Source organism: Pogona vitticeps, chromosome 3, assembly GCF_051106095.1.
Source record: "Pogona vitticeps strain Pit_001003342236 chromosome 3, PviZW2.1, whole genome shotgun sequence".
Classification (NCBI taxonomy): Eukaryota; Metazoa; Chordata; class Lepidosauria; order Squamata; family Agamidae; genus Pogona; species Pogona vitticeps.
Window position 1 is genome coordinate 107347630 of NC_135785.1, and position 20872 is coordinate 107368501.

General features: G+C 40.5%; 1 protein-coding gene across 1 annotated transcript; it reads right to left on the reverse strand.

The window, feature by feature from the left end:
- Positions 1–2269: 2269 nt before the first annotated feature.
- On the reverse strand, positions 2270–12945 carry EXOSC3 (exosome component 3). Its single transcript, XM_020802265.3, has 4 exons — positions 10256–12945; positions 9263–9412; positions 4808–4959; positions 2270–2594 (listed from the first exon to the last, which is right to left on the reverse strand). Exons 1-4 carry the CDS (start codon positions 10541–10543, stop codon positions 2393–2395), a joined length of 792 nt encoding a protein of 263 aa, XP_020657924.3. The 5' UTR covers positions 10544–12945; the 3' UTR covers positions 2270–2392.
- Between the last annotated feature and the right edge of the window lie 7927 nt (positions 12946–20872).

Genomic DNA, 20872 nt, shown 5'->3' on the forward strand with positions numbered 1-20872 from the left:
GGACGGCTGAGGGGTCTGACGCCGAGAGAGGTTCGGAAGGAAAAAACTAGAAACCGGGCCTTCTCGGCGGTGGCCCCTCGGCTGTGGAATACCCTACCAACAGAAATTCGGCTGGCACCCTCGCTGGTTGTTTTTAAAAGCCAGTTAAAAACTTGGCTATTTAAGCAGGCCTTCCCTCCAGTCAGCTAAGTCTTTTTTTTTCTCCTCCTCTTTTCTTATTCTATCCCATCTTGGTACTCTTTTCTTAAATTAATTGCCTTAATTAATATTGTAATTGTACTTTTACTTTTTTATATATTGATCTATTTTATGCTGTAAGCCACCCCAAGTTGACGTGGTCTAGAGGGGCGGGGTATAAATTTAAGAAATAAATTATTACAAATGATTATGAATTACTAAACCATGCGTGCACACACACATATATTAAGCAGAGGCCTAATCACTGTCTCTTTAAAAACAGCTATCCCCAAGGGAAATATTCGTATCGTTGCCACTCATTATAAACTTCTTCTGGCCTTCCCCACAAGCTAGAAGGGGCAAAGATTACACAGAGCATAGGGTAGGCTCAAACATTCAAGCAACTTGTCCATATATATTTTAAAAAGGCAAGGCTGGGTGGTATCATTATTACATGATGGCAGATTCAAACAGACTCACATTTTTAAGGAAAATTGAATCATAGGCTATAATACTGAGATTATATTGAAGACCATAGGTTGCATTACTCAAATTATATTGAGGATGGGATAAATAGAGCTTGGGAAAAACAGAATATTCACTGAGGAATACTCCAAGGAAAACAGGTATAGATTCAAAGATGCAACCCGAGGTACTTTTTAGAACATTACCACTTAATGAAACTACAGGATGTATTTTAGTTAATAGTTATATATTACTTAACTTTTTAAAGCTATTTATTAGTTTCAGTATTTTAGATGGTTTCAAGGATTGCTGATTTTGTTCTGTTTGCCTTCATTTTATTTCACGAAAACAAGCAAGATACATTATTGAAAAATAAATATCATTATGCTTTAAGAGAAGGTTAGAGTCCACACATTAAAGCAAGAGTAGCTAGGAGAATCAAGTTCAACATTTCCCTGATGACTTGATATATTATGGAGAATGCTACAATGTGAGTTCTTTACAAGGTCACAGATATTCAGGCACAATCCATGTCCTTTGTTTTGGATACCTTCATAAAATACAGTTGGGAAAAAGACAATGGTTGAGCCCAGAGAAAAACTCATTGGCTTATATATTAATTACTAATTTGTCCTACCTCTAATGGCTTTACTCTTAATCCCACAATGGGATTTGTTTTACATATTCCTCTCCCTACACCTCCCTGTGTTCCCAAATGTCTTAGAAGCTCGTTAGCTTCCCAATAGATTTCGAGGTTGGGGGGCATACAACAGTCTGCCAAGAGATTGCTCCCCTTCTAGTTATCCTGATGGAAACAGTTTTATCAGTAAAAAAAAAAAAAAAAAGACTATACCCAATGATTGCAACTCTATTCCTAAGTCTCCTATTCCGGAATTCTGAACCGTACTTCTGAACAAATATTCATTTGGCTAGGTTGCAAGTAAACTATCAGGCTGAAAATAAAAAGAATGTACAGAATGGAGTGGTTCGAGAATACTGTAGAACTAATGTCATTTACAGCAGTGGTCCCCAAACCTTTTCTGAGTCATGGACTGGTGGGAGGTGGAGTCTGTTCATAGGGGGCACCCCCTGCAGTCGTGGGTGGATGGGGTGTGCTTATGGAGGGGAGGGGAGCACTTGCATGCATGCACGAAACATGCTTGTGCGCATGCATGAAGGTGCAGGGCATGCTTTCAGAGGGGTGGAGCGTGCTCACAGGTGGGCAGGGCACCCATGCGTGTGGGTGGCAGGCCGTGCGTGGGGGTATGTGCGGGGGGGGGAGATCTGTCTCCGCGGCCCGGTCCTGCCATGGCCATGAACCAGCACCAGGCCACTGATCGGGGGTTGGGGACCCTTTATTTAGACAATTCAGCAACATGGATCCCTTTACAAAAATTCTACTTTAAGGGACAGTATTTTCTACTTTAAAAACTAATAGAAACACAATCTAGCAATGTAGAACACTGTCTCAGGTTAGGCCACAGGCTAGTGGATCTCCAGGGATCCCTGAACATACTGGGACTCAACTAGGGGCCTTGTGTATGCAAATCATATGCTCTACCAAGGACACATAGACCCTCTATAACAAGTCAAAGTCAGGAATGAAAAATACGGAATAAAACTGAAATCTTTACAACTATAGTGTTTATTATCTAAAATATACAAAAATGAAAAAATAAAATCATATTTGTATCCCATTACTTTGAAATAAAATAGAAAATAGAAAAAGTCAGACCCCACCCCCACACCATTAGTTCTCTAAAAGTTTAGTGACTGCTTGTTTTCTCTGTTCTGCAGTCATGTGCTCACACGCCTCCAGGACATTTGCCACAATTAAAGTCTGTTGAATTGTTTTGGCTTTCACCCAAATCCTTCCATTCATTCCGAAGACCAGTTCAAATGGATAAAGTTGTCCCAAGTCCTGGATGATTTCACAATCTGGAGCTAATAGTCTAAAACCAAAACAAAACGAGTTGAAAGAAAAAGAAGTCCACATGTGACTCTGGTACACACTTTATATCTGAACTATTAAGATGTCATATCTATAAAACTAATTTTTCCCCTGTACCTATCCACATCCACATAGGGGTTTTCCTCCCAATGCTAAGAAGGTAGAATTGCAATCAAAAATTCATAAGGGCTGAAATTTCAGAATGAAAAAAATTATACGTGCCGTTTTTCTTTTGTTAACCAGTTTTTATGAATTACTGGGGCTGTTTGTTGAAGGCCTTCTTCAAATAAGCCTTTTTTCATTATATCAATTATGATACATAATACAGCCATAATGAATATGACAGTTCTGCTACTACCCCAGTTATGTTTGGTGAGAACGTGAGAGAGGGCATTTTAAGAGGCTGCTACCAGGTTCAGTTTTTAAAATAGATTAGAATGGTTACTTTTGGGGGAGACTCTACACTATCTTAAATTAGAATTAGAATTTACCCTTGTAATTCTTACACAGATCTAGACTATTCTTGGGCTATAGATGGCTCTGAATAAACTATGAAACACATCCTCCAATTCATCATTGTGTTGACCTGAGATTCAGAGATCTTCCTCTTATTTCTGCCTTCATTTCATGGATCTTATTCTGTGTTTATTTGCTATGAGTTGAATAAATGTGCATCAGTGATAGCTTCCAGTCATCTTTAATAATAGACTCACACTCGTTGGGACAAATACTGAAGATGATTTTCCCCCATTTTTAAAATTTTTATTTTATGGGTTAGGTGTGGGGATAGGGGACATGAGATAAACAGGGGGATGCAAATCAACATGAACATTTTTAAATACTCATTCTTATATGTTACATTTCAAAGATATGTAAGTATCTTTGTTATTGCTTAGTTGTATTGCTTAGTTATGATATACAGTGGTGCCTCGCATAACGTTTGCTTCGTTTAACGTTTTTTTCGCTTAACGTTTATTTTTTCAGAGTCAGATTGTGCTTCGTATAACGTTTTTCCCTATGGGCGATTTTCACATAGCGATTTTGGGACCATGCTTCGCTTAACGTTTTTGGTTTTAGGTCCCCTGCTTCACTTAACGATGTTCATTTTTTCAATTACAAAAGTGTCTTAACATGTTGGAAAACGGTTTTAAATGCTTGGAATCGTTAGTGCACCTTCTAAAATGTGTGCATACTTAATTTGGCGTTGATCTGACTTTTCGTTAATTTTTTGTGAATTTTTTTCTCCCCCATAGGAAACAATGGAGCTGTCAGATTTTGACAGCTGTCAAAAGTTGGGGGGAAAACATTCACCATAAATTAACGAAAAGTCAGATCAAAGCCAAATTAACTTTTGCATCCGTTTTAGAGGGTGCAGAAGCTAATCCAAGCATTTAAAACCATTTTTGACCCTTTTATGACACACTTAAATTTGCAAAAATTGACTTCGCAAAGCCATTGAAATGTATTGAGTCAGCTTCAATACATTCCAATGGAGGAAACATTGTATCGTTTAACAATGTTTCCTATGGGTTTTTTCGCTTAAGGACGCCAATCCGTGCCTATTGGAACGGATTAACCGGTTTCCAATGCATTCCTATGGGAAATGGTGTTTCGCATAAAGTTTTTTTCGCATAACGTTTTTTTTTTTGAACCAATTTAAAACGTTATGCGAGGCACCACTGTACATTCTATTAATAAATTAACCACAGGCTTCAATTATCAAGTATTAATTTACATTCTGTTTCTGAGCTGATGCTCATTTTCAAATCCTAGACTCATTTTAAAACGAGGTGCTAAAAAATAAAGTGTTACGCCAAATTATTAAAGAGAAATTACTTCAGTGTCAAGATACAAAACACAACTAAGCAAAAAACACAATTAGGTTAAGAAAAATCACTGAAATGAATTTAAAAAAATAAAGGAATCATTAATTAAATAACTAACTATTTCCAAGCTTAAGAATTTAAGAAGTACTAAAGAGAAGACTCCCTGGAGAAGAGCCTGATGTTGGGAAAGTGTGAAGGCAAGAGGAGAAGGGGACAACAGAGGATGAGACGGATGGACAGCTTCATCAAAGCTACCAACATGAATTTGACCCAACTCCGGGAGGCAGTGGAAGACAGGAGGGCCTGGTATGCTCTGGTCCATGGGGTCACAAAAAGTCGGACACGACTAAACGACTAAACAACAACAAAAGCATTCTATCACACTTACTTTCTTATTAGGCCTAATGACACCTTGAATAAAAATCCATCTTGTCCAATTACTCCCATCCCATTTGCCCGGCCACTGCTGTCTATACAGACCAGCTCCGGTTCCATGTCTTTATTGGCAACAATGAATTGGCCATAAATAAGGTCTCCCACCTAAAAAAGAACATAATGAATTTTCACAACCATAGCATCTACTTCAGTAACTTTTTATAATGCTTGTCCAGGGTTGCATTTTGCTATCATTCATACTTAAACAACACTTAGAAAAAGCTGTTAATTGAGCAGTTAGCTTTCATGTAGAACTACCTTTTCAACCAGTATTTTTGATGGAATTTTTCAAATCTTTGGTGGAAAATAATTTAAACCCAGATTGAATGACAAGAGCTAAAATATCAGCAAACCTGGCTTTCTCCTATGTAAATACTCTTTGGTGATGGGACAGTTTCTCTCAAGGACACAAGAATGTTCCCCATATTCATCAGAAGCATTGGGTGGTACATTGCATTGTAACTTACAAATTTTATCAGCCATTTTTGTCAGTTACATGCTTGGTGGTGGTTCTCTTGAAATACATTAACAAAAGTCATACAGTCATGGCGAAAAATAGAGGCACCATTGCAATTCTGTCAGAAAATGCAACTCTTCTCTCAGAAAATTGTTGCAGTTGCAAATGTTTTCGTACTCACATGTTCATTTCTTTGACTTGCAGTGGAACAACACAAAACAGTCAATTTATATTTTATTTATTAGATTTTTATCTCACCTATCTAGACCAAAGGTCTACTCTGTGCGGTTAAATCTGATACAGTCCCACACAGAAGCCCCAAAATGCACTGGCCAAAATTATTGGCACCCTTATTTTAATATCGGGTCTTAATATCTGGTTGCACCCCCTTTGGAAAAAATAACTAAAATCAATCGCTTCCTGTAACCATGAATGAGTTTCTTACACCTCTCTACTGGAATTTTGAGCCACTCTCCTTTCGCAAACTGCTCATTACCTTTCTTTATACATTTACTAGTTCATATTTTAACATAATTCTTTTAAAATATTACATGCCAGCAATCCAAATTACTTCCCATTTCACATTCTTCTTTTCTTGAGCTAATTCCGTATGTTAATAATGGTTGCCAGGTTTTCATAAATTTATCTTGTTTTATTTCCCCTCTATATATTTTAATTTGATTGGTCAACTTTTCCATCAGGACCATTTGTCAGATTCTGTTCTTAAATTTTTGTACTGTAAGATCTTGAGCATTTCTCCAGTTTTGTGCAATTTCAGCTCTTGCTACAAAAATAAGATGTGCAAATAATTTTTAAATAATTTTTCATTTCCATCCTTAAATATTGAAAATAATAATAAAGCTTCATTTTGGATTATTTTTTGATTCAGCAATGTTTCTATCCATTTAATTATTTCCTGCCAAAATGTTTCCACTTTGGGGCAAGAGATCCACATATGTTCTAGTGTGCCTTTAATTCCACAGTTTCTCCAGCACCTTTCTGGAATTTCTGCATTAATTTTGTGTAATTTTGTGGGGTACCGATACCATTTATGAACTACCTTCAAAACCATTTCATTTTAGCTGATATTGATTTACCTGGATATGTGGTCCATATTTCCATCCATTCTTTCTCTGCTATATTAATATTCAAATTTGTTTCCCATGTTATTTTAGATCCCATACCCCTGGGAAATGCTTTCTCAACCAAATGTTTATATATTACTGGTTATTCCCTTCCTTTTATTTCGATCTTTTTCTATACAGTACTATACTGTTCTAGTTCTGTGAATGTTCTCATAGGCCTAGAACTGTGGTATAAATAGGTTGCCAGATTTCTTACCCATATTAATTGTAGCCAATTAGTTTTTATTTCCTTTATTTTGTCCTCTGTCTAATTGTTATTGGTTTCCCTGCATTAAATAGGTCTCTTATTCTATAAATTCCAATTCTTTTCCAATTTTCCAATTGTTCATATTTCTCTCTTGATTTAAATTTCGGATATCTAGTACGGGACATAGAGGGGATATAGGCAGAGCAAATAACCTCATGTATTTATGCCATATTTTCAATGTCTCACAAGGATAAAGATTTTGCACTTGTTCCTTCTTTCTAATTGGTTCCATTGTGTAAATATGGTGTTAACTACATCCTCCTCTCTCCAGTGCCAGAAGCAGCAAAGCAACCCCAAAACATCTTTGAACCTCCACCATGTTTGACTGTGGGGACTGTGTTCTTTTCTCTGAATGCCTCATTTCTTTTTCTGTAAACAGTGCCATGATGTCCTTGACCAAAAAGCTCTCCTTTTGTCTCATCTGTCCACAGTACGTTATCCCAGAAGGAATGTGGTTTTGTCACATAAGTTTCTGCATACTCCAATCTTGGTTTTTTTTTCCCTTTGTGTCAGCAGTGGTGTCCTCCTGGGTCTCCTACCATAGTGTCACTTTTCATTCAGATGGTGACGGATAGTGCCAGCTGACACTGTTGTACTCTGTGTCTGCAGATCAGCTTGAATTTGTTGGGAAGTTAATCTGGATTCTGTATCCACCATTCGAACAACCCTTCGTTGTAATTTTTCAGTAATTTTGCTCCTCTGTCCACGTCCAGGGAGGTTAGCTACAGTGCTATAGGCTGTAAACCTCCTGATGATATGGCGCACAGTGGAAACAGGAACATGGAGGTGGACTTATAGCCTTGAGATTGTCGATATTTTTCCACAATTTTTTCTCTCAAATCCACAGACAACTCGTTACACTTCATTCTTTTCTCCATGCTCAGTGTCACACACAACACAAAGGCTAAGTCAACTTTTCTCCATCTTAACTGGTTGCTAGTGTGATTACTATATTGCCCACACCTTTTACTTGCAACAGGTGTGTCTAAATACAAATTAAAGGAGCATTACATGCTTGAAAAGTAATAATTTCTTACAATTTAGACAGTGTGTCAATAATTTTGGCCAGTGCATTTTTGGGCTTCTGCGCGGGATTTGATCAGATTTGACTTTTCTTCTCTGGTGTGTGTGTGTGTCTGTGTCTGTGTGTTCCAATGCAAACCAACGAAATGAACATGTGAGTACCAAAAACATTTGCTACTGCAACAATTTTCTGAGAGAAGGGTTGCATTTTCTGACAGAATTGCAAGGGTGCCAATATTTGTGGCCATGACTGTAAGTCATACATTTGGCACACCAGTCAATCCATCAGTCATCTTGCTGCCAAAATGTGGTCTGATATTTTCAGTGAAATAACAATGCTTAATATGAATTCAGATATCTAGCTGCCTAGAGTGGTCTTATAGGCCAGATGGGTGGGGTATAAATCAAATAAATAAATAAATAAATATCAAGAAGAAATGTGATTAACTTCAAATTACATAATTTCAGTTCATCCTTAAGCATGATAACAAGGAGGATTCAGCAGGGGAAGCTCATTAGTCCAATAGTTGTGCCTGAAATATCTAGCCATGCTTTCATTCAGAGTTTCAATGTGGCCAATGGACGCATGGATATATATTTCAAGAGGTGACATTCTGGAAATACTGGAGAAAACAACCAAAGTTTTTGTTTTAAATAACAACTTCTAACATGTCAAGCTTAACTTAGAGCCCCCTGGTGATCTCATAGCTTCTCTCTATACTGCCATCTAAGTCCAGCAGTACCATTTCTCCTAATTACTCAACCCTACGGCTGTGCTGAAATGTCACTATAAACCAGATCCATTTTTTTTAAAAAAAAAATCTGATTTACTATGAACCAAGCAGCATGCTGGTACCCACTGCCCAATCATCACTTCCACTGTGAGAAGTAAGGGCTAAAAAAAAACAAAACCCACAGACCTTCTGTCTGTGGCTTAGTCATTACAACATCTGATCTTGGCAGTATGAGGCCTCTTTGACAACATGGCAAATAAGTAAGCCACTGATGACATGCCCATGGTTTGTTTAGCTGGTCCTGCTCAAAATGGGAGTGATCACACAGCGTGCACCCACATGCAGCAACATTGTTCACAGTAAGCCAGAATTTTGGATTGCTGTAATATCTGATTGTACCCTGTATTTTTAAAATCAAAATATCTGAAGCCTATTATTAGCTATCAAAACATGGCAATGACTCATTTCTTACCACAAGCCTCTTTGAAAGGTCAAGAATTCCTGTCAATTAGACAGAGAGAAAGAGAAATATACAAAGAAATTAAAATTTCTTTGCTCAACGCGTATGCGATCCCTTTAGATATGTACACACAGATTTTTTTAATCCAACCTTGTAACTGAGGAAAAAATGTTGATTCAACGTTACTATTTTTACCAATGTATATAACCTCAAAAATATAACCCAATGCACATGTACTTAGAAGTACTGTAGCTTTAAATTCAATTCAGACTTCCTCCAAACTAAGTAAACATAAGACTGCAACCTTCACATCCTTATAATAATGAATTTCCAGCTGCTCACCTGTACATTTGGCCTATTCCTTTTGGTTGCACCTTCAAATGCCAAGTAGGACAGAGATGCTTGCTCACTTCCTCCAACATCCACCTTGAATATGTCCCCAGCTTTGGCAGTCACTATGCCTATCACATGATCTCCCTTGACTGGCACATACTAGTTTGAAAAGAGTTAGAATTGTTAAAACAGGCTTTTAAAATAGGCATATTGCTTTTCAGATACAAAACATGCAAAGACTGATGCAATGGAGCACTCTTTTCCCAAACAATAAACCATAATTTCTCCTTAATATTGATATACAGGTATCCAACTGTACTACCACAATCCACCTGTGAAAATATTCCCCTATTACTAGTGTGATAATTTACATCCTCCTGCTCTCAGATACCTGAATACATTGTTATCTCTTATTTCTCTACATGATTCAATAAGGTAGCCTAAGGACAAAGTCGAACCACATACAACTACAACTATACCACGAAAATGTAGCTTAGTTTTTAACTGTCTGACAGACTAGATAAAATAGAGTCCCAAATCAAACTCCGCTCTTCATTTCCATGTTCTTTTACATAATTTCCCATTCTAGACTACATAGATACACACACTGCTAACAAGGGCTGTACTTCCACCCACCCCATTTTTAACAGTCTACTCTGCCAAATTTAAGCAAGGGGGGAAATGTTTGGCACCTATGACTGGCCAAGGTCACCCAACGAGTTTTATGGCTCAATTGGGGACTTCAAAGTGGACTTCTCAAATCCCAATCCCCACCCCCCAATACAGCACTTTTAAACAGTGTAACACACTAGGTCTCAAGTCAAGGTACATAAGAAGCGTTCTGAACATATTACAACACGATTTAGGAAAGGTAATTCTTTTAATAATCAGATTTTCTTGCTTCACTTAACAATTCTGATCGGGTTAACAGCACACCCATCACAAAACGGTTCCCAACCGGTCACTCATCTACGCATGCGCAGTCCCTCCGCCTTCCCTTACCCGCTTCTGCTGAGAGTCCACCCAATAAGTTCCCCCGGAACTACTTCCGGCGCCCGTCTGTCCGGAGGGGCCGCGATAGCGCAACAGTCCGCATTTCGTGACCAGTAGGCCTTCCCCGCCTCTTCTCAGCCCTGGCCCGCAAACGAGCCGCCCTTCCCGGGTCCTACTGGTCACCAGGCGCAACCGTTCGCCATCGGCCTCTGCTTGGCCGGGCAGGAGCAACGCATCTCCCGGTAGGACCACTTGCCCGATCCGCTCCTCCGCCAAGCAAGAACCGCCGCCCGCCATGATTGAAGAGGCGACCCAACTTCCGTGGGAGGCGAACCCAATGCGCTTGCGCAGAAACAGACGTCTTCCCTTCCCCCCAGAGTTTTTCTATGGTAACGGCTGTCTCCAGGTGACCATAGAGGCCAGGTTGCTAGAGCAGCACTGTCGTCTTGGCCTCGTGGAATCCCTGAAGTCAGTTGTATAAGCATGACCAGCCATGTGAGCGAGGCGCAACTACTATATCTGTACTCTGAGTGCGTCTGGATTGTGCCGCGGCCAGCGTGAAAGTCGGATGATTGCAGGCGATAGAGAGAGGGATGTTAGTGAAGATGTACTCTTCAGATGTCTCCATAGAAGGGATGTTATCGACTTTGAGTAAACGATTTGATCAAATTTGTTGAGAGGCAAAGCTACTGTTTTTGGAGCCCGAAGACAGAACGTAGATAGAATATTTGGCATTGCAAGTATCCTGCCTCTTTTAAGAGGATGCTTTTCGTTAGCACTATCCAAATAAAGAGGTTACCTATTTCGGCAGTTAAAAGTTTAAGCGATTGTTTTAACATAATTCCCTTCCAATATTGTAATTGTTATGCTTTTCTGTACCTATAATGAGTATACAGCATATTGCAAATGAAACCTGAATAGAGTGTTGCACTACTGGGGCGGTATATAAATCTACGAAAGAAAGAAATAGAAATAAACTTCAGAGTATATTTACCTTCATATGTCAGGATGGCATATTTCAGTTACCAGAATTTGTTTCCTAAGATGCACAGAAATGCACCTACAAGTTACCCACTCTATGACACTTGTCCCCTGAACTATTGTTATCAATCACATCCAGTTTCAGCTGTTCACCATGTATTGAAGGAGAACAGCTGCCACTACCTGGGACAAAATGTATCCCATGAAGTTTGCTTTTTTGTCTTGGCTTATGTAATGGCCCTGTGCTTGGGTGGGCCATGGTGCTGAGAACCAAGTGTTTTCATCACAATTGTAGTCATGCAATCCACTTTAAACTTCAAGATGGGTGGCCCAGAATGTCTTGAGCACTGTATGCTGCTTATTCTCCCTTCTGTGTATACGAATATAAACAAAAGCAATTGAAAAGGAATTCAGGAATCCCTAATTACTTGTCATGAGGGAAGAGGCAATTTTAACCATCCCTCCTTCCTTCCCAAAGTAATGACTGTAGGTTACCACTCTGTATAAACAAGTCTTGAAAATGTTTCTCTCTCCTTCCCCCTTTATTTAAGGCTACAAGTGGGAGGATTTAAAATTGTGGTGGTGCAAATGTGAATAATTGCATTATGTAGTAACAACTTCCTCCTTGGATACTACTTTCTAATCTGCAATATAATAAGGCCCAGATTGTAGGTAAGGTACTGTAAAGGTTCCCCTTGACCAGTCATGTCTGACTCTAGGACACGGTGCTCATCCCCGTTTCCAAGCTGTAGAGCTAGCGTTTGTCCGAGGACAGTTCCATGGTCATGTGACCAGCACAACTAGACACAGAACGCTGTTACATTCCCACCAAGGTGGTACCTATTTATCTACTTGCATTTGCATGCTTTTGAATTGCTAGGTTGGCAGGAGCTGGGACAAGCGACGGGAACTCACCCTGTTGCTTGAATTTGATCTTATGACTGCTGGTCTTCTGACCTTGCAGCACAGAGGCTTCTGCGGTTTAACCCGCAGCGCCACCATGTCCCTTTTAGATTGTAGGGGCAGTCAATAAAGTGTCTCTCTCCTGCTGCCTGAAGCCTTCTTAACAGACTGAAAAATTCCACAACCTGACTTAAAACAATGTGATTCCTGGAAGGAGTCAGAGTAGCTCTTGGTGAAAAGCAAAGTAACTGGGTTCCTGCAGATTTTCAATTCCTTTCTGAGTAAGCATAACAAGGTTTATGCAGCCAGGCCCTACATAGAAACAATAAAAGCAATTGACCAAATACTAGTGACTTTGCAGTGGTTCCCTAAAATGACCACACAACGTCTTTTGTGGAAATGCTTCCTCAGTAAGATTTCTCCATTGGTGCAAATTTCATTGCAGATTGCACAGTTTCATTTATGCACATTTGCCCTGCAAATGTCGTGCAACGGGGGTGGGGGTGGGAGACATTTGAACTTAAGAGCTCTTGACACCACCACCAAGGGAAAAAAGAAATGAAGTTGTTTGTGGTTCCCCCCCCACAGAGGATCTTACAAATGAGACCTCATCCAAGTTAAGTTGGCTGTGATGAAAGGGATCTCTTGACTCCTGTTTGTGTGGTGTGGTGAGCAAGGCAGATATAGCTCCCAGGCAGATAGGTTCCAAACCAGGGGAAAGGCGAGGCAGTGGGAGCAGGTACTGAAGTACTCACCAAAGTAGACGATCAGGGCAGGGTGATCTAAAGCAACAGTCCAATATCAGTGCACTTTAAAAAAAGCGAAAGTAAAGATTTCTTCTAAATTTTATGCTATAAAACACAATTCATGTCCTTTGAAACAGTGGTTCCCAACCTTTTCCCAACTGCGGACCGGTTTGGGGTGTGTGTGCGCCTGCAAGGGGTGGAGCTTGTTCACACGCATACACACATCATGCTCGTGGGGGTGCTCGTATACATGCGCACAGCGTGCTCAGAGGGAGCGGACCCCGTATGTGCTCAACGGTGCTCACGGGGGGGGGGTAGGAGATCTGTGTCTGCGGCCCAGTCCTGGGTAGGCCGCGGACCGCTGACGAGTTGCAGACCGTGGGTTGGGGACCTCTGCTTTAAAACATGAAAGAGATGGGATGGGATGGCTTCTAACAGAGCACATTTAAAATGGAAGTGGAGCAGAAATGTTTATTATTTCTTTTTATTTGACACACTGCTAACTTTAAATTTGATAGAAACAAACACCAGCAACAAAATAATGGACTGACAGTTGCTGTGGGAAAGATAAAAACCTCATGTAGTGTCGGGCAGTCACAAAATAAACACAATTTATAAATATATACTACTAATTTTTCTTAATTTAATATTACAGTAGAATGGCCACTAACACAAAAGTATAATTTACAGATATTTATTGGATTTTAAGTTGTGTGAGGGCCTAATCACACCGGTCAAATGTTCCCCAGTTATACCCATTAGATTGTTGTATGAACTTCAAGTCACATGAGGCACAGTCATTATCACATCATTTCCCCAGACAACAATGTATCTGCGGTTTATTTCCCCCTTGCTGAGAGGGTTGTGTTATTTTGTTTTGGTGATTTTTCGAAACATTCCATCACAGTATTGATTGTGTGAATATCAATCTCAAGGTACTGCCTTGAGGAGGTGCACCTGCCCTGCCAGCAGAGGGAGGGAGGCATGGGCTGATGGGAGCCACATGGAGGAGCCTCAGAGCAATGTCGTATGGGGAAACTCATGAGACAATGAGTGCCGTGAGCATCTTGCCTGCAACGTAAGGCTGCCAATACTCCAGCTCCCCAGGAAACCAGTCCACATAATCCAGACTACAGCCTAACACAACTGGAAGTAGCCAATAGAGCAAAAGGCTCAAGACATTAAGCTAATCCAAAAGTGCAAGGGTTAGGACTTTAGCCCTCAAAGAACCTCTATGAGATATCTCTACAAATATAAAGTAAGGGGCTGCACCGCACTAGGAAATAAGAGAGGAAATAATTTGGTTCCATGGTATAGCCAGCCATAATATTACAAATAGGAAGAAATGAATCAGTAATGTTAAAGAAAATGGGAATCTTGCTCCAGTATATATACCATGTTTCTGCATTTTAGTACAATAGAGAGATATGGAATGTACTGTTAGAACTGGAGAATGTTTGGCTGGTGTGATCAGGCCCTAAGATTTTTTTTTTTTTAAGAAATGGTTCTTATAGAAATGGGACCTGGCAATCCTCTTGACTCAGCCTTCTCCAGTGAATGTAATCCTGGTAGGGGCAACGGGAGAGGAATACAAGCAAGAAGAAAGAGGCAGAGGGAAGGCTGCTATATGTTTTCTACATTAATGTACCTTACCTGGGTGAAGGTTACCACACTCCTGATCCTCCTGTATAGCAGGCGGGGAAATGATGCTGGACTAGGAGTATCTGAAAGGAAATGTATTTGGCAAGGGGTGGGTGAAATCCTTCTTCATCTTTGGTATTCACCAGAATCCACTGGCCCCTTCCACAGACTGCTTTTCAGTGAAATGAAGAAAAGGCTGCAACTCAGACACCATTTGTCACACTGCTGTATCTTTTCTTGGGAAAAAGACATGCCTAACCTACCCAAACACACAAATCGTCTTCATGTTGATACAATTAGAAGGTGACACCTGAAACCTCCACAAAAGACTAGAACATATGATCTTAAGGCAGCTCCTGCTAGCTCAGACTACTGTATCTCTAGCTCAGCAAGCCAGCAATGGTCAGCCTGGCCTCTTCAGGAAGGCTCCAGACAATAACTTTTCCCTATCTTCATTCCAAAGGCAGACGATCTCTAGTTGTGATGAGGTTGGCTAAGGGCCAGCTATCTTTCTGTTAGCACCCAATTTTAGGTTTCAGTTCTCCGGCAGGAAATAACAGATAAAGACAATGTATCAATCAATCTATATGTGAGTCAATTTTATTAAATATATAGCTGGACCCCATCCTAAAAGGCGGATCGGGAGACCCATCATGCATGTGGTAAAGCATTTTATAAGTTTCTTACACAAAATACAATAAGCACAGCATCCCCTTATTGGTCTCCTGACCCTTAAAACTTTCCTGCCTCCCAGGTGTATGCAGTGCTACTTTTTCCTACTAGCCTATCAGGAAAGTAAATTCCCAGGATCTCCTAGAATGAAGGTTCCTGAGGCAGCAGGGGTTGATCCTGGACATCTGGGATGGGCTGAGGGGGGCTCCCTTTCTTCTTCCCACCAGGAGTGCCAAGGACCAGAGATGCTGTCCTGGGTAGACAGCCTCCAGGACTTCCAGCCCCCTCCTCTGCATCCCAGATCTGGATGTATCCCACATCACATACCATGCATCAGAGGGATACCTATTATTGGAAGGAGTGTGATTTATTTTTTAAAACAAGTCTCCTAATTTCAGTGACCAACATTGAACAACTTTGAACAGGCTTGACCCACCTGATGGTATAGTCGAAGAAAGATGCAACTGTCTTTTCAACCAGCCTTTGGACGTGGGATGGGAGGGAACTCCATCTTGGTTGTGTGGTTTTTTTTTTTGTGACACTCTTTAGGTCAGCCTGAGATGTGCAAATGAAACAGAATTGCCACAAAGTAGGTGTGCTTCATGGGCAGGATCTGGTTTGGGCAAGATCTCACATAAAATCATAGGTATCCATGAGGATCCATGGCTCAGATCCAAGTTTCTCCTCCACCCCAAAGCTATGCCCTAAACCTATAATTTCTGTGTTGTATGTGGGTGCAGATGGGGTTTGTGACTGACTGGACAGTGGTTTGGGGATTATTTTGCATCAAAACCATGCAGGTCTATGAGGATCTGTGTTTTTGTGCCACTGCAGTGGCGTGCTGTGAAGGACCCATGATCTCTATGTTGTAGCTTTTGGGTACAAATGAGGCTTACTGTTTGGCACTGGTTTGGGAAGGCAGATCTCACATAAAAATCATTTGGATCCATGAATATCTGTGCCTCCGGTCCATGTTTTTGTGCCTATGGAAACTCATGTGCTGAGGCACCCATGATTTCTTTGTTATAATCTGTGGGCAAAGATGGGGCCTATGATTAGACAGTGGTTTAGGGATGATGTTAAAGAAAACTCATGTGGGCCTATGGGGATCTGTGCCTCATAATGAAATTTTTGCACCAATGCAAAGACATGCATTTATTTGATGTAGTCTGTGGGAGAAAAAGAGATCTGTGATCTGACAGTGGTTTAGGAAGGGTTGCATCTAAAAATCATACGAAATCAGGAGAATCTATGCCTTGGATCCATTTTTTGTGCCATTGCAAAGCCATGTCCTAAAGGATCCATGATTTCTGTGCTGTAGTCAGTGGGTACATGTGAGATCTGTGATTTGATAATGGTTTGATGAGGATCCCACATAGAAATCATATGAAATAATGAGGATCCATTCTTGAGTTCATGGATCCATCTTTTACTTCCATTCTAATCCACATCAACAGAGGTGAAATCCAAACCTACACTTCTGAGTCTGCAATATTTGTTTTGAAACTTGTTTTTATCCAAGGAGTCAGACATGCACATGGCCATTTTTTGGAACTTTTATTAGAACTCCATGAGAGTGGAGTTATGTTATTGTGCAGCAGAGCAAATCATCATTCTACAAGGCAATTCTAAAAATGACGGCAGCCCCAACCAAAAAACCTTTGAAACTGGATTTTGGGTCTGCACCAAATTTGCCACAGACGTAGCAAACAACACACTTTCTCTGTGCCAAATTTGGGGAAGTTTGGGCAAAGCGTTTTCAAGCTACCGTTGTTAACAGTAAAACTGTTTTGCCCCACCTGTGTAGCAACAAGCAACTTTAAATGTCCCAGATTTAAAGCAGATCAAATAAATTGAAAAGACCAGTCTTGCTTATCTTGAAAGAGAATGGTTGACCCCCATCCACTTTTTTTTAGTTGGAAGGAATCTAGACTGCAGGGACTGAAATAATGTCAGAGCACAGCCCTGACAATTGTTTTGTAGTTAATCACTTTAAGAAGGAGTCAGCTTCTGGGATCTTCCCTTGCATGGTGTCACACTGTGAATGGTGGTGAGGACCACTATAGACTGCTGCCATCGGTGTTGTCAAGATTCAGGCTGTCCTTCACTATGTAAAGCTTGGTATCCTTTTTGTCTGCTGGCAACACAGACACTATAATGTGTAGCAGTATCAGAACATTTCCTGACATTATAAATTGAACATATAGAAGAACAATATCCCACATTCATAAACTGGAGGTTTTTTTTAAAGAACTGAATTTCCTGGGATTTTAAAATCAAAGTTTATATATACTGTACATACACTACACACAAATTCCCTCATGTAGAATTACCCAGTGCTAAAAGATCTGAGAAAATGAGCACATGATTTGTAGTGTGTTTGCTGGGAGGGGACAGAAACAAGAACAGCTGGGTTGCTGAAAAAGGGACAAAAGTCCCTTTCTTGGTGAAACAGAAGTGGCACATTCTGTTTATCTGTAGATTGACCTTATTACAAGGGATCTTAAATTTCTTCCACTCACGGGACATAAGAATTTATTGGACTCAAGAAGAATCCCACAATGCAAGTATATCTTATGGCATCTTACATCCAAAATTGTACACAGATGGGGTGTTGCGGCTGACTTGTGCAGCAAGTTCCAGTGGATTTTGTAGCTATGGACACCAACCCAGCTTAAATGTGAAAAAGACACAGAATTAAATACTAACTTTATATGTTAACATATTAACATGTAGCAGATCATTCAAATGACCTGGTGAAGGTGTTCCTTCAGTTTCTTTCCTTCTAGGATTGCACGCCAACAGACAATTCCATTTGCGTGTCTCACTTTTTCTCAGGGAATCTTCGATTAAAATCAATTAACATGTGTGGATCCTGAGAAATCTTTTTAAATGAATCTTTGGGGACAAAATTGGTGGGGTTTTTTTCCTAATCTTTTTCTCCTTTTTTGGTTTCATCTGTCCATACATATTCTCAATTTCTTGAAGTTTCATAAGGAAGTGGGTGACCAGGATCAGGACATAAATGAAATGAAACTGCCCACCATTGTTGGCCTATCTAGCCACACACTCACTTCATTTGAAGGGATTCCCTAAATGACTCAGGAAGAAAAACTCAGGAAAACTTAGAAACTGAATTAAGGGGAACTTTTCTTTTTAAAGCATGAGTTCAAGCGGTAGCCTCTCCCCAGATAGCTAATATACCTGTGCACATCCCCATAGCTAAAGCAAGGCCTATACTGCCTCCAATGGACAAAATATGAACAAAATCATGCATGGATAATTCAGTTCTACAAGATACACCAACCTAGTTACTCTCAGATATTTTTCCCTGTAAATGTTGCTTACTTTTAGATTCCATCTTTCATAGAATAGGATAACAATGAATAGTCTGTTCTTGGTTTATTAAGCTGCAGCGACACCTTCTGGCAGATCTACGAAAGCCATCAAATCATTTTTTTCTTTTAAATTTAGAGGGCATGTGTCCAGGACAAAAAAAACAAAACTTCCGATAACCATCATTAAACACAATTACCAGTGGAGACCTAAAGTTGAATTTTACAGCCAGTTTTCTTATAGTAAAAACTAAGAGAATTAGTGTAATTAAAAATTAATTCTTCCAGCTTTGTTGTTGTTTAGTCATTTAGTCGTGTCCGACTCTTAGTGACCCCATGAACCAGAGCATGCCAGGCCCTCCTGTCTTCCATTGCCTCCTGGAGTGGGGTCAAATTCATGCTGGTAGCTTTGATGACACTATCCAACCATATTGTTTCCTCTTTCACCCCCATTAAGAGGTTCTTTAATTCCTCCTCACTTTCTGCCATCAGTGGTATCATCTGTGGCCTTAGAAAGCAACAACTAGGTCAGTGGAGGTGATGGTATTCTAGTTGAACTATTCAAAACCTTAAAAGATGATGCTGTTAAGGTACTATACTCAATATGCCAGGAAGTTTGGAAACTCAGCAGTGGCCAGAGGATTGGAAAAGATCAGTCTACATCCCAATCCCAAAGAAGGGCAGTGCCAAAGAATGCTCCAACTACCATACAATTGCACTCATTTCACATGTTAGCAAGGTTATGCTCAAAATCCTCCAAGGCAGGCTTTAGCAGTATGTGGACCAAGAACTCCCAGAATTACAAGCTGGATTTCGAACGGCCAGAGGAACTAGAGACCAAATTGCTAACATGCGCTGGTTATAGAGAAAGCCAGAGAGTTCCAGAAAAACATCTACTTCTGGTTCATTGACTACGCAAAAGTCTTTGACTGTGTGGACCACAGCAAACTATGGCAAGTTCTTAAAGAAATGGGAGTGCCTGAACACCTCATCCATCTCCTAAGAAATCTATATGTGGGACAGGAAGCAACAGTTAGAATTGGATATGGAACAACTGTTTGGTTCAAAATTTGGAAAGGAGGACGACAAGGCTGTACAGTGGTGCCTCGCATAGCGACGTTAATCGGTGCAGCAAAAATCGCTGCAAAACGATTTCGTTGCTATGCAATTTTAAAAAGCCCATAGGAATGCATTGAAATCCCTTCAATGCGTTCCTATGGGCTTAAAACTCACCTTAAAGCGAAGATCCTCCATACGGTGGCCATTTTCGCTGCCCGGTAAGCGAGGAATCCATCTCTAAACACAGCGGGTGGCCATTTTTTTACCCGGTGGCCATTTTGGAACAATCGATCAGCTGGGGGAAAATCGCTTTGCGATAATCGGTAAGTGAAACAGGGTACCGATCATCGCAAAGCGATTTTTCCCCATTTAAAACATCGCAATGCGATCGCAAAAGTGATCGCAAAAAGTTCGTTGGTATGCGATTTCGTCGTTAAACGGGGCGCCCGTTAAGCGAGGCACCACTGTACATTGCCTCCCGCTTATTTAACTTATATGCAGAATACATCATGTGAAAGGCTGGGCTGGAGGAATCCCAAGCCAGAATCAAGATTGCCGGAATATCAGCAACCTCAGATATGCAGATGATACTACTGATGGCAGAAAGTGAGGAATTAAAGAACCTCTTAATGAGGGTGAAAGAGGAGAGTGCCAAAAATGGTATGAAGCTCAACATCAAAAAAATAAGATCATGGCCACTGGTCCCATCACCTCCTGGGAAATAGAAGGGGAATATATGGAGGCAGTGACAGATTTTACCTTCTTGGAGTCCACGATCACTGCAGATGGTGACAGCAGCCACGAAATTAAAAGACACCTGCTTCTTGGGAGGAAAGCGATGACAAACCTAGACAGCATCTTAAAAAGGAGAGACATCATCTTGCTGACAAAGGTCCGCATAGTCAAAGCTATGTTTTTTCCAGTAGTGATGTATGGAAGTGAGAGCTGGAGCATAAAGAAGGCTGACCGCCGAAGAATTGATGCTTTTGAATTTTGGTGCTGGAGGAGACTCTTGAGAGTCCCCTGGAATGCAAGGAGATCAAACCTTTCCATTCTGAAGGAAATCAACCCTGAGTGCTCACTGGAGGGACAGATCCTGAAGCTGAGACTCCCAATACTCTGGCCATCTCATGAGAAAAGAATACGCAACTGAAAAAGACCCTGATGTTGGGAAAGTGTGAAGGCAAGAGGAGAAGGGGACGACAGAGGATGAGATGGTTGCATAGTGTCATCGAACCGACCAACATGAATTTGACCCCACTTCAAGAGGCAGTGGAAGACAGGAGGGC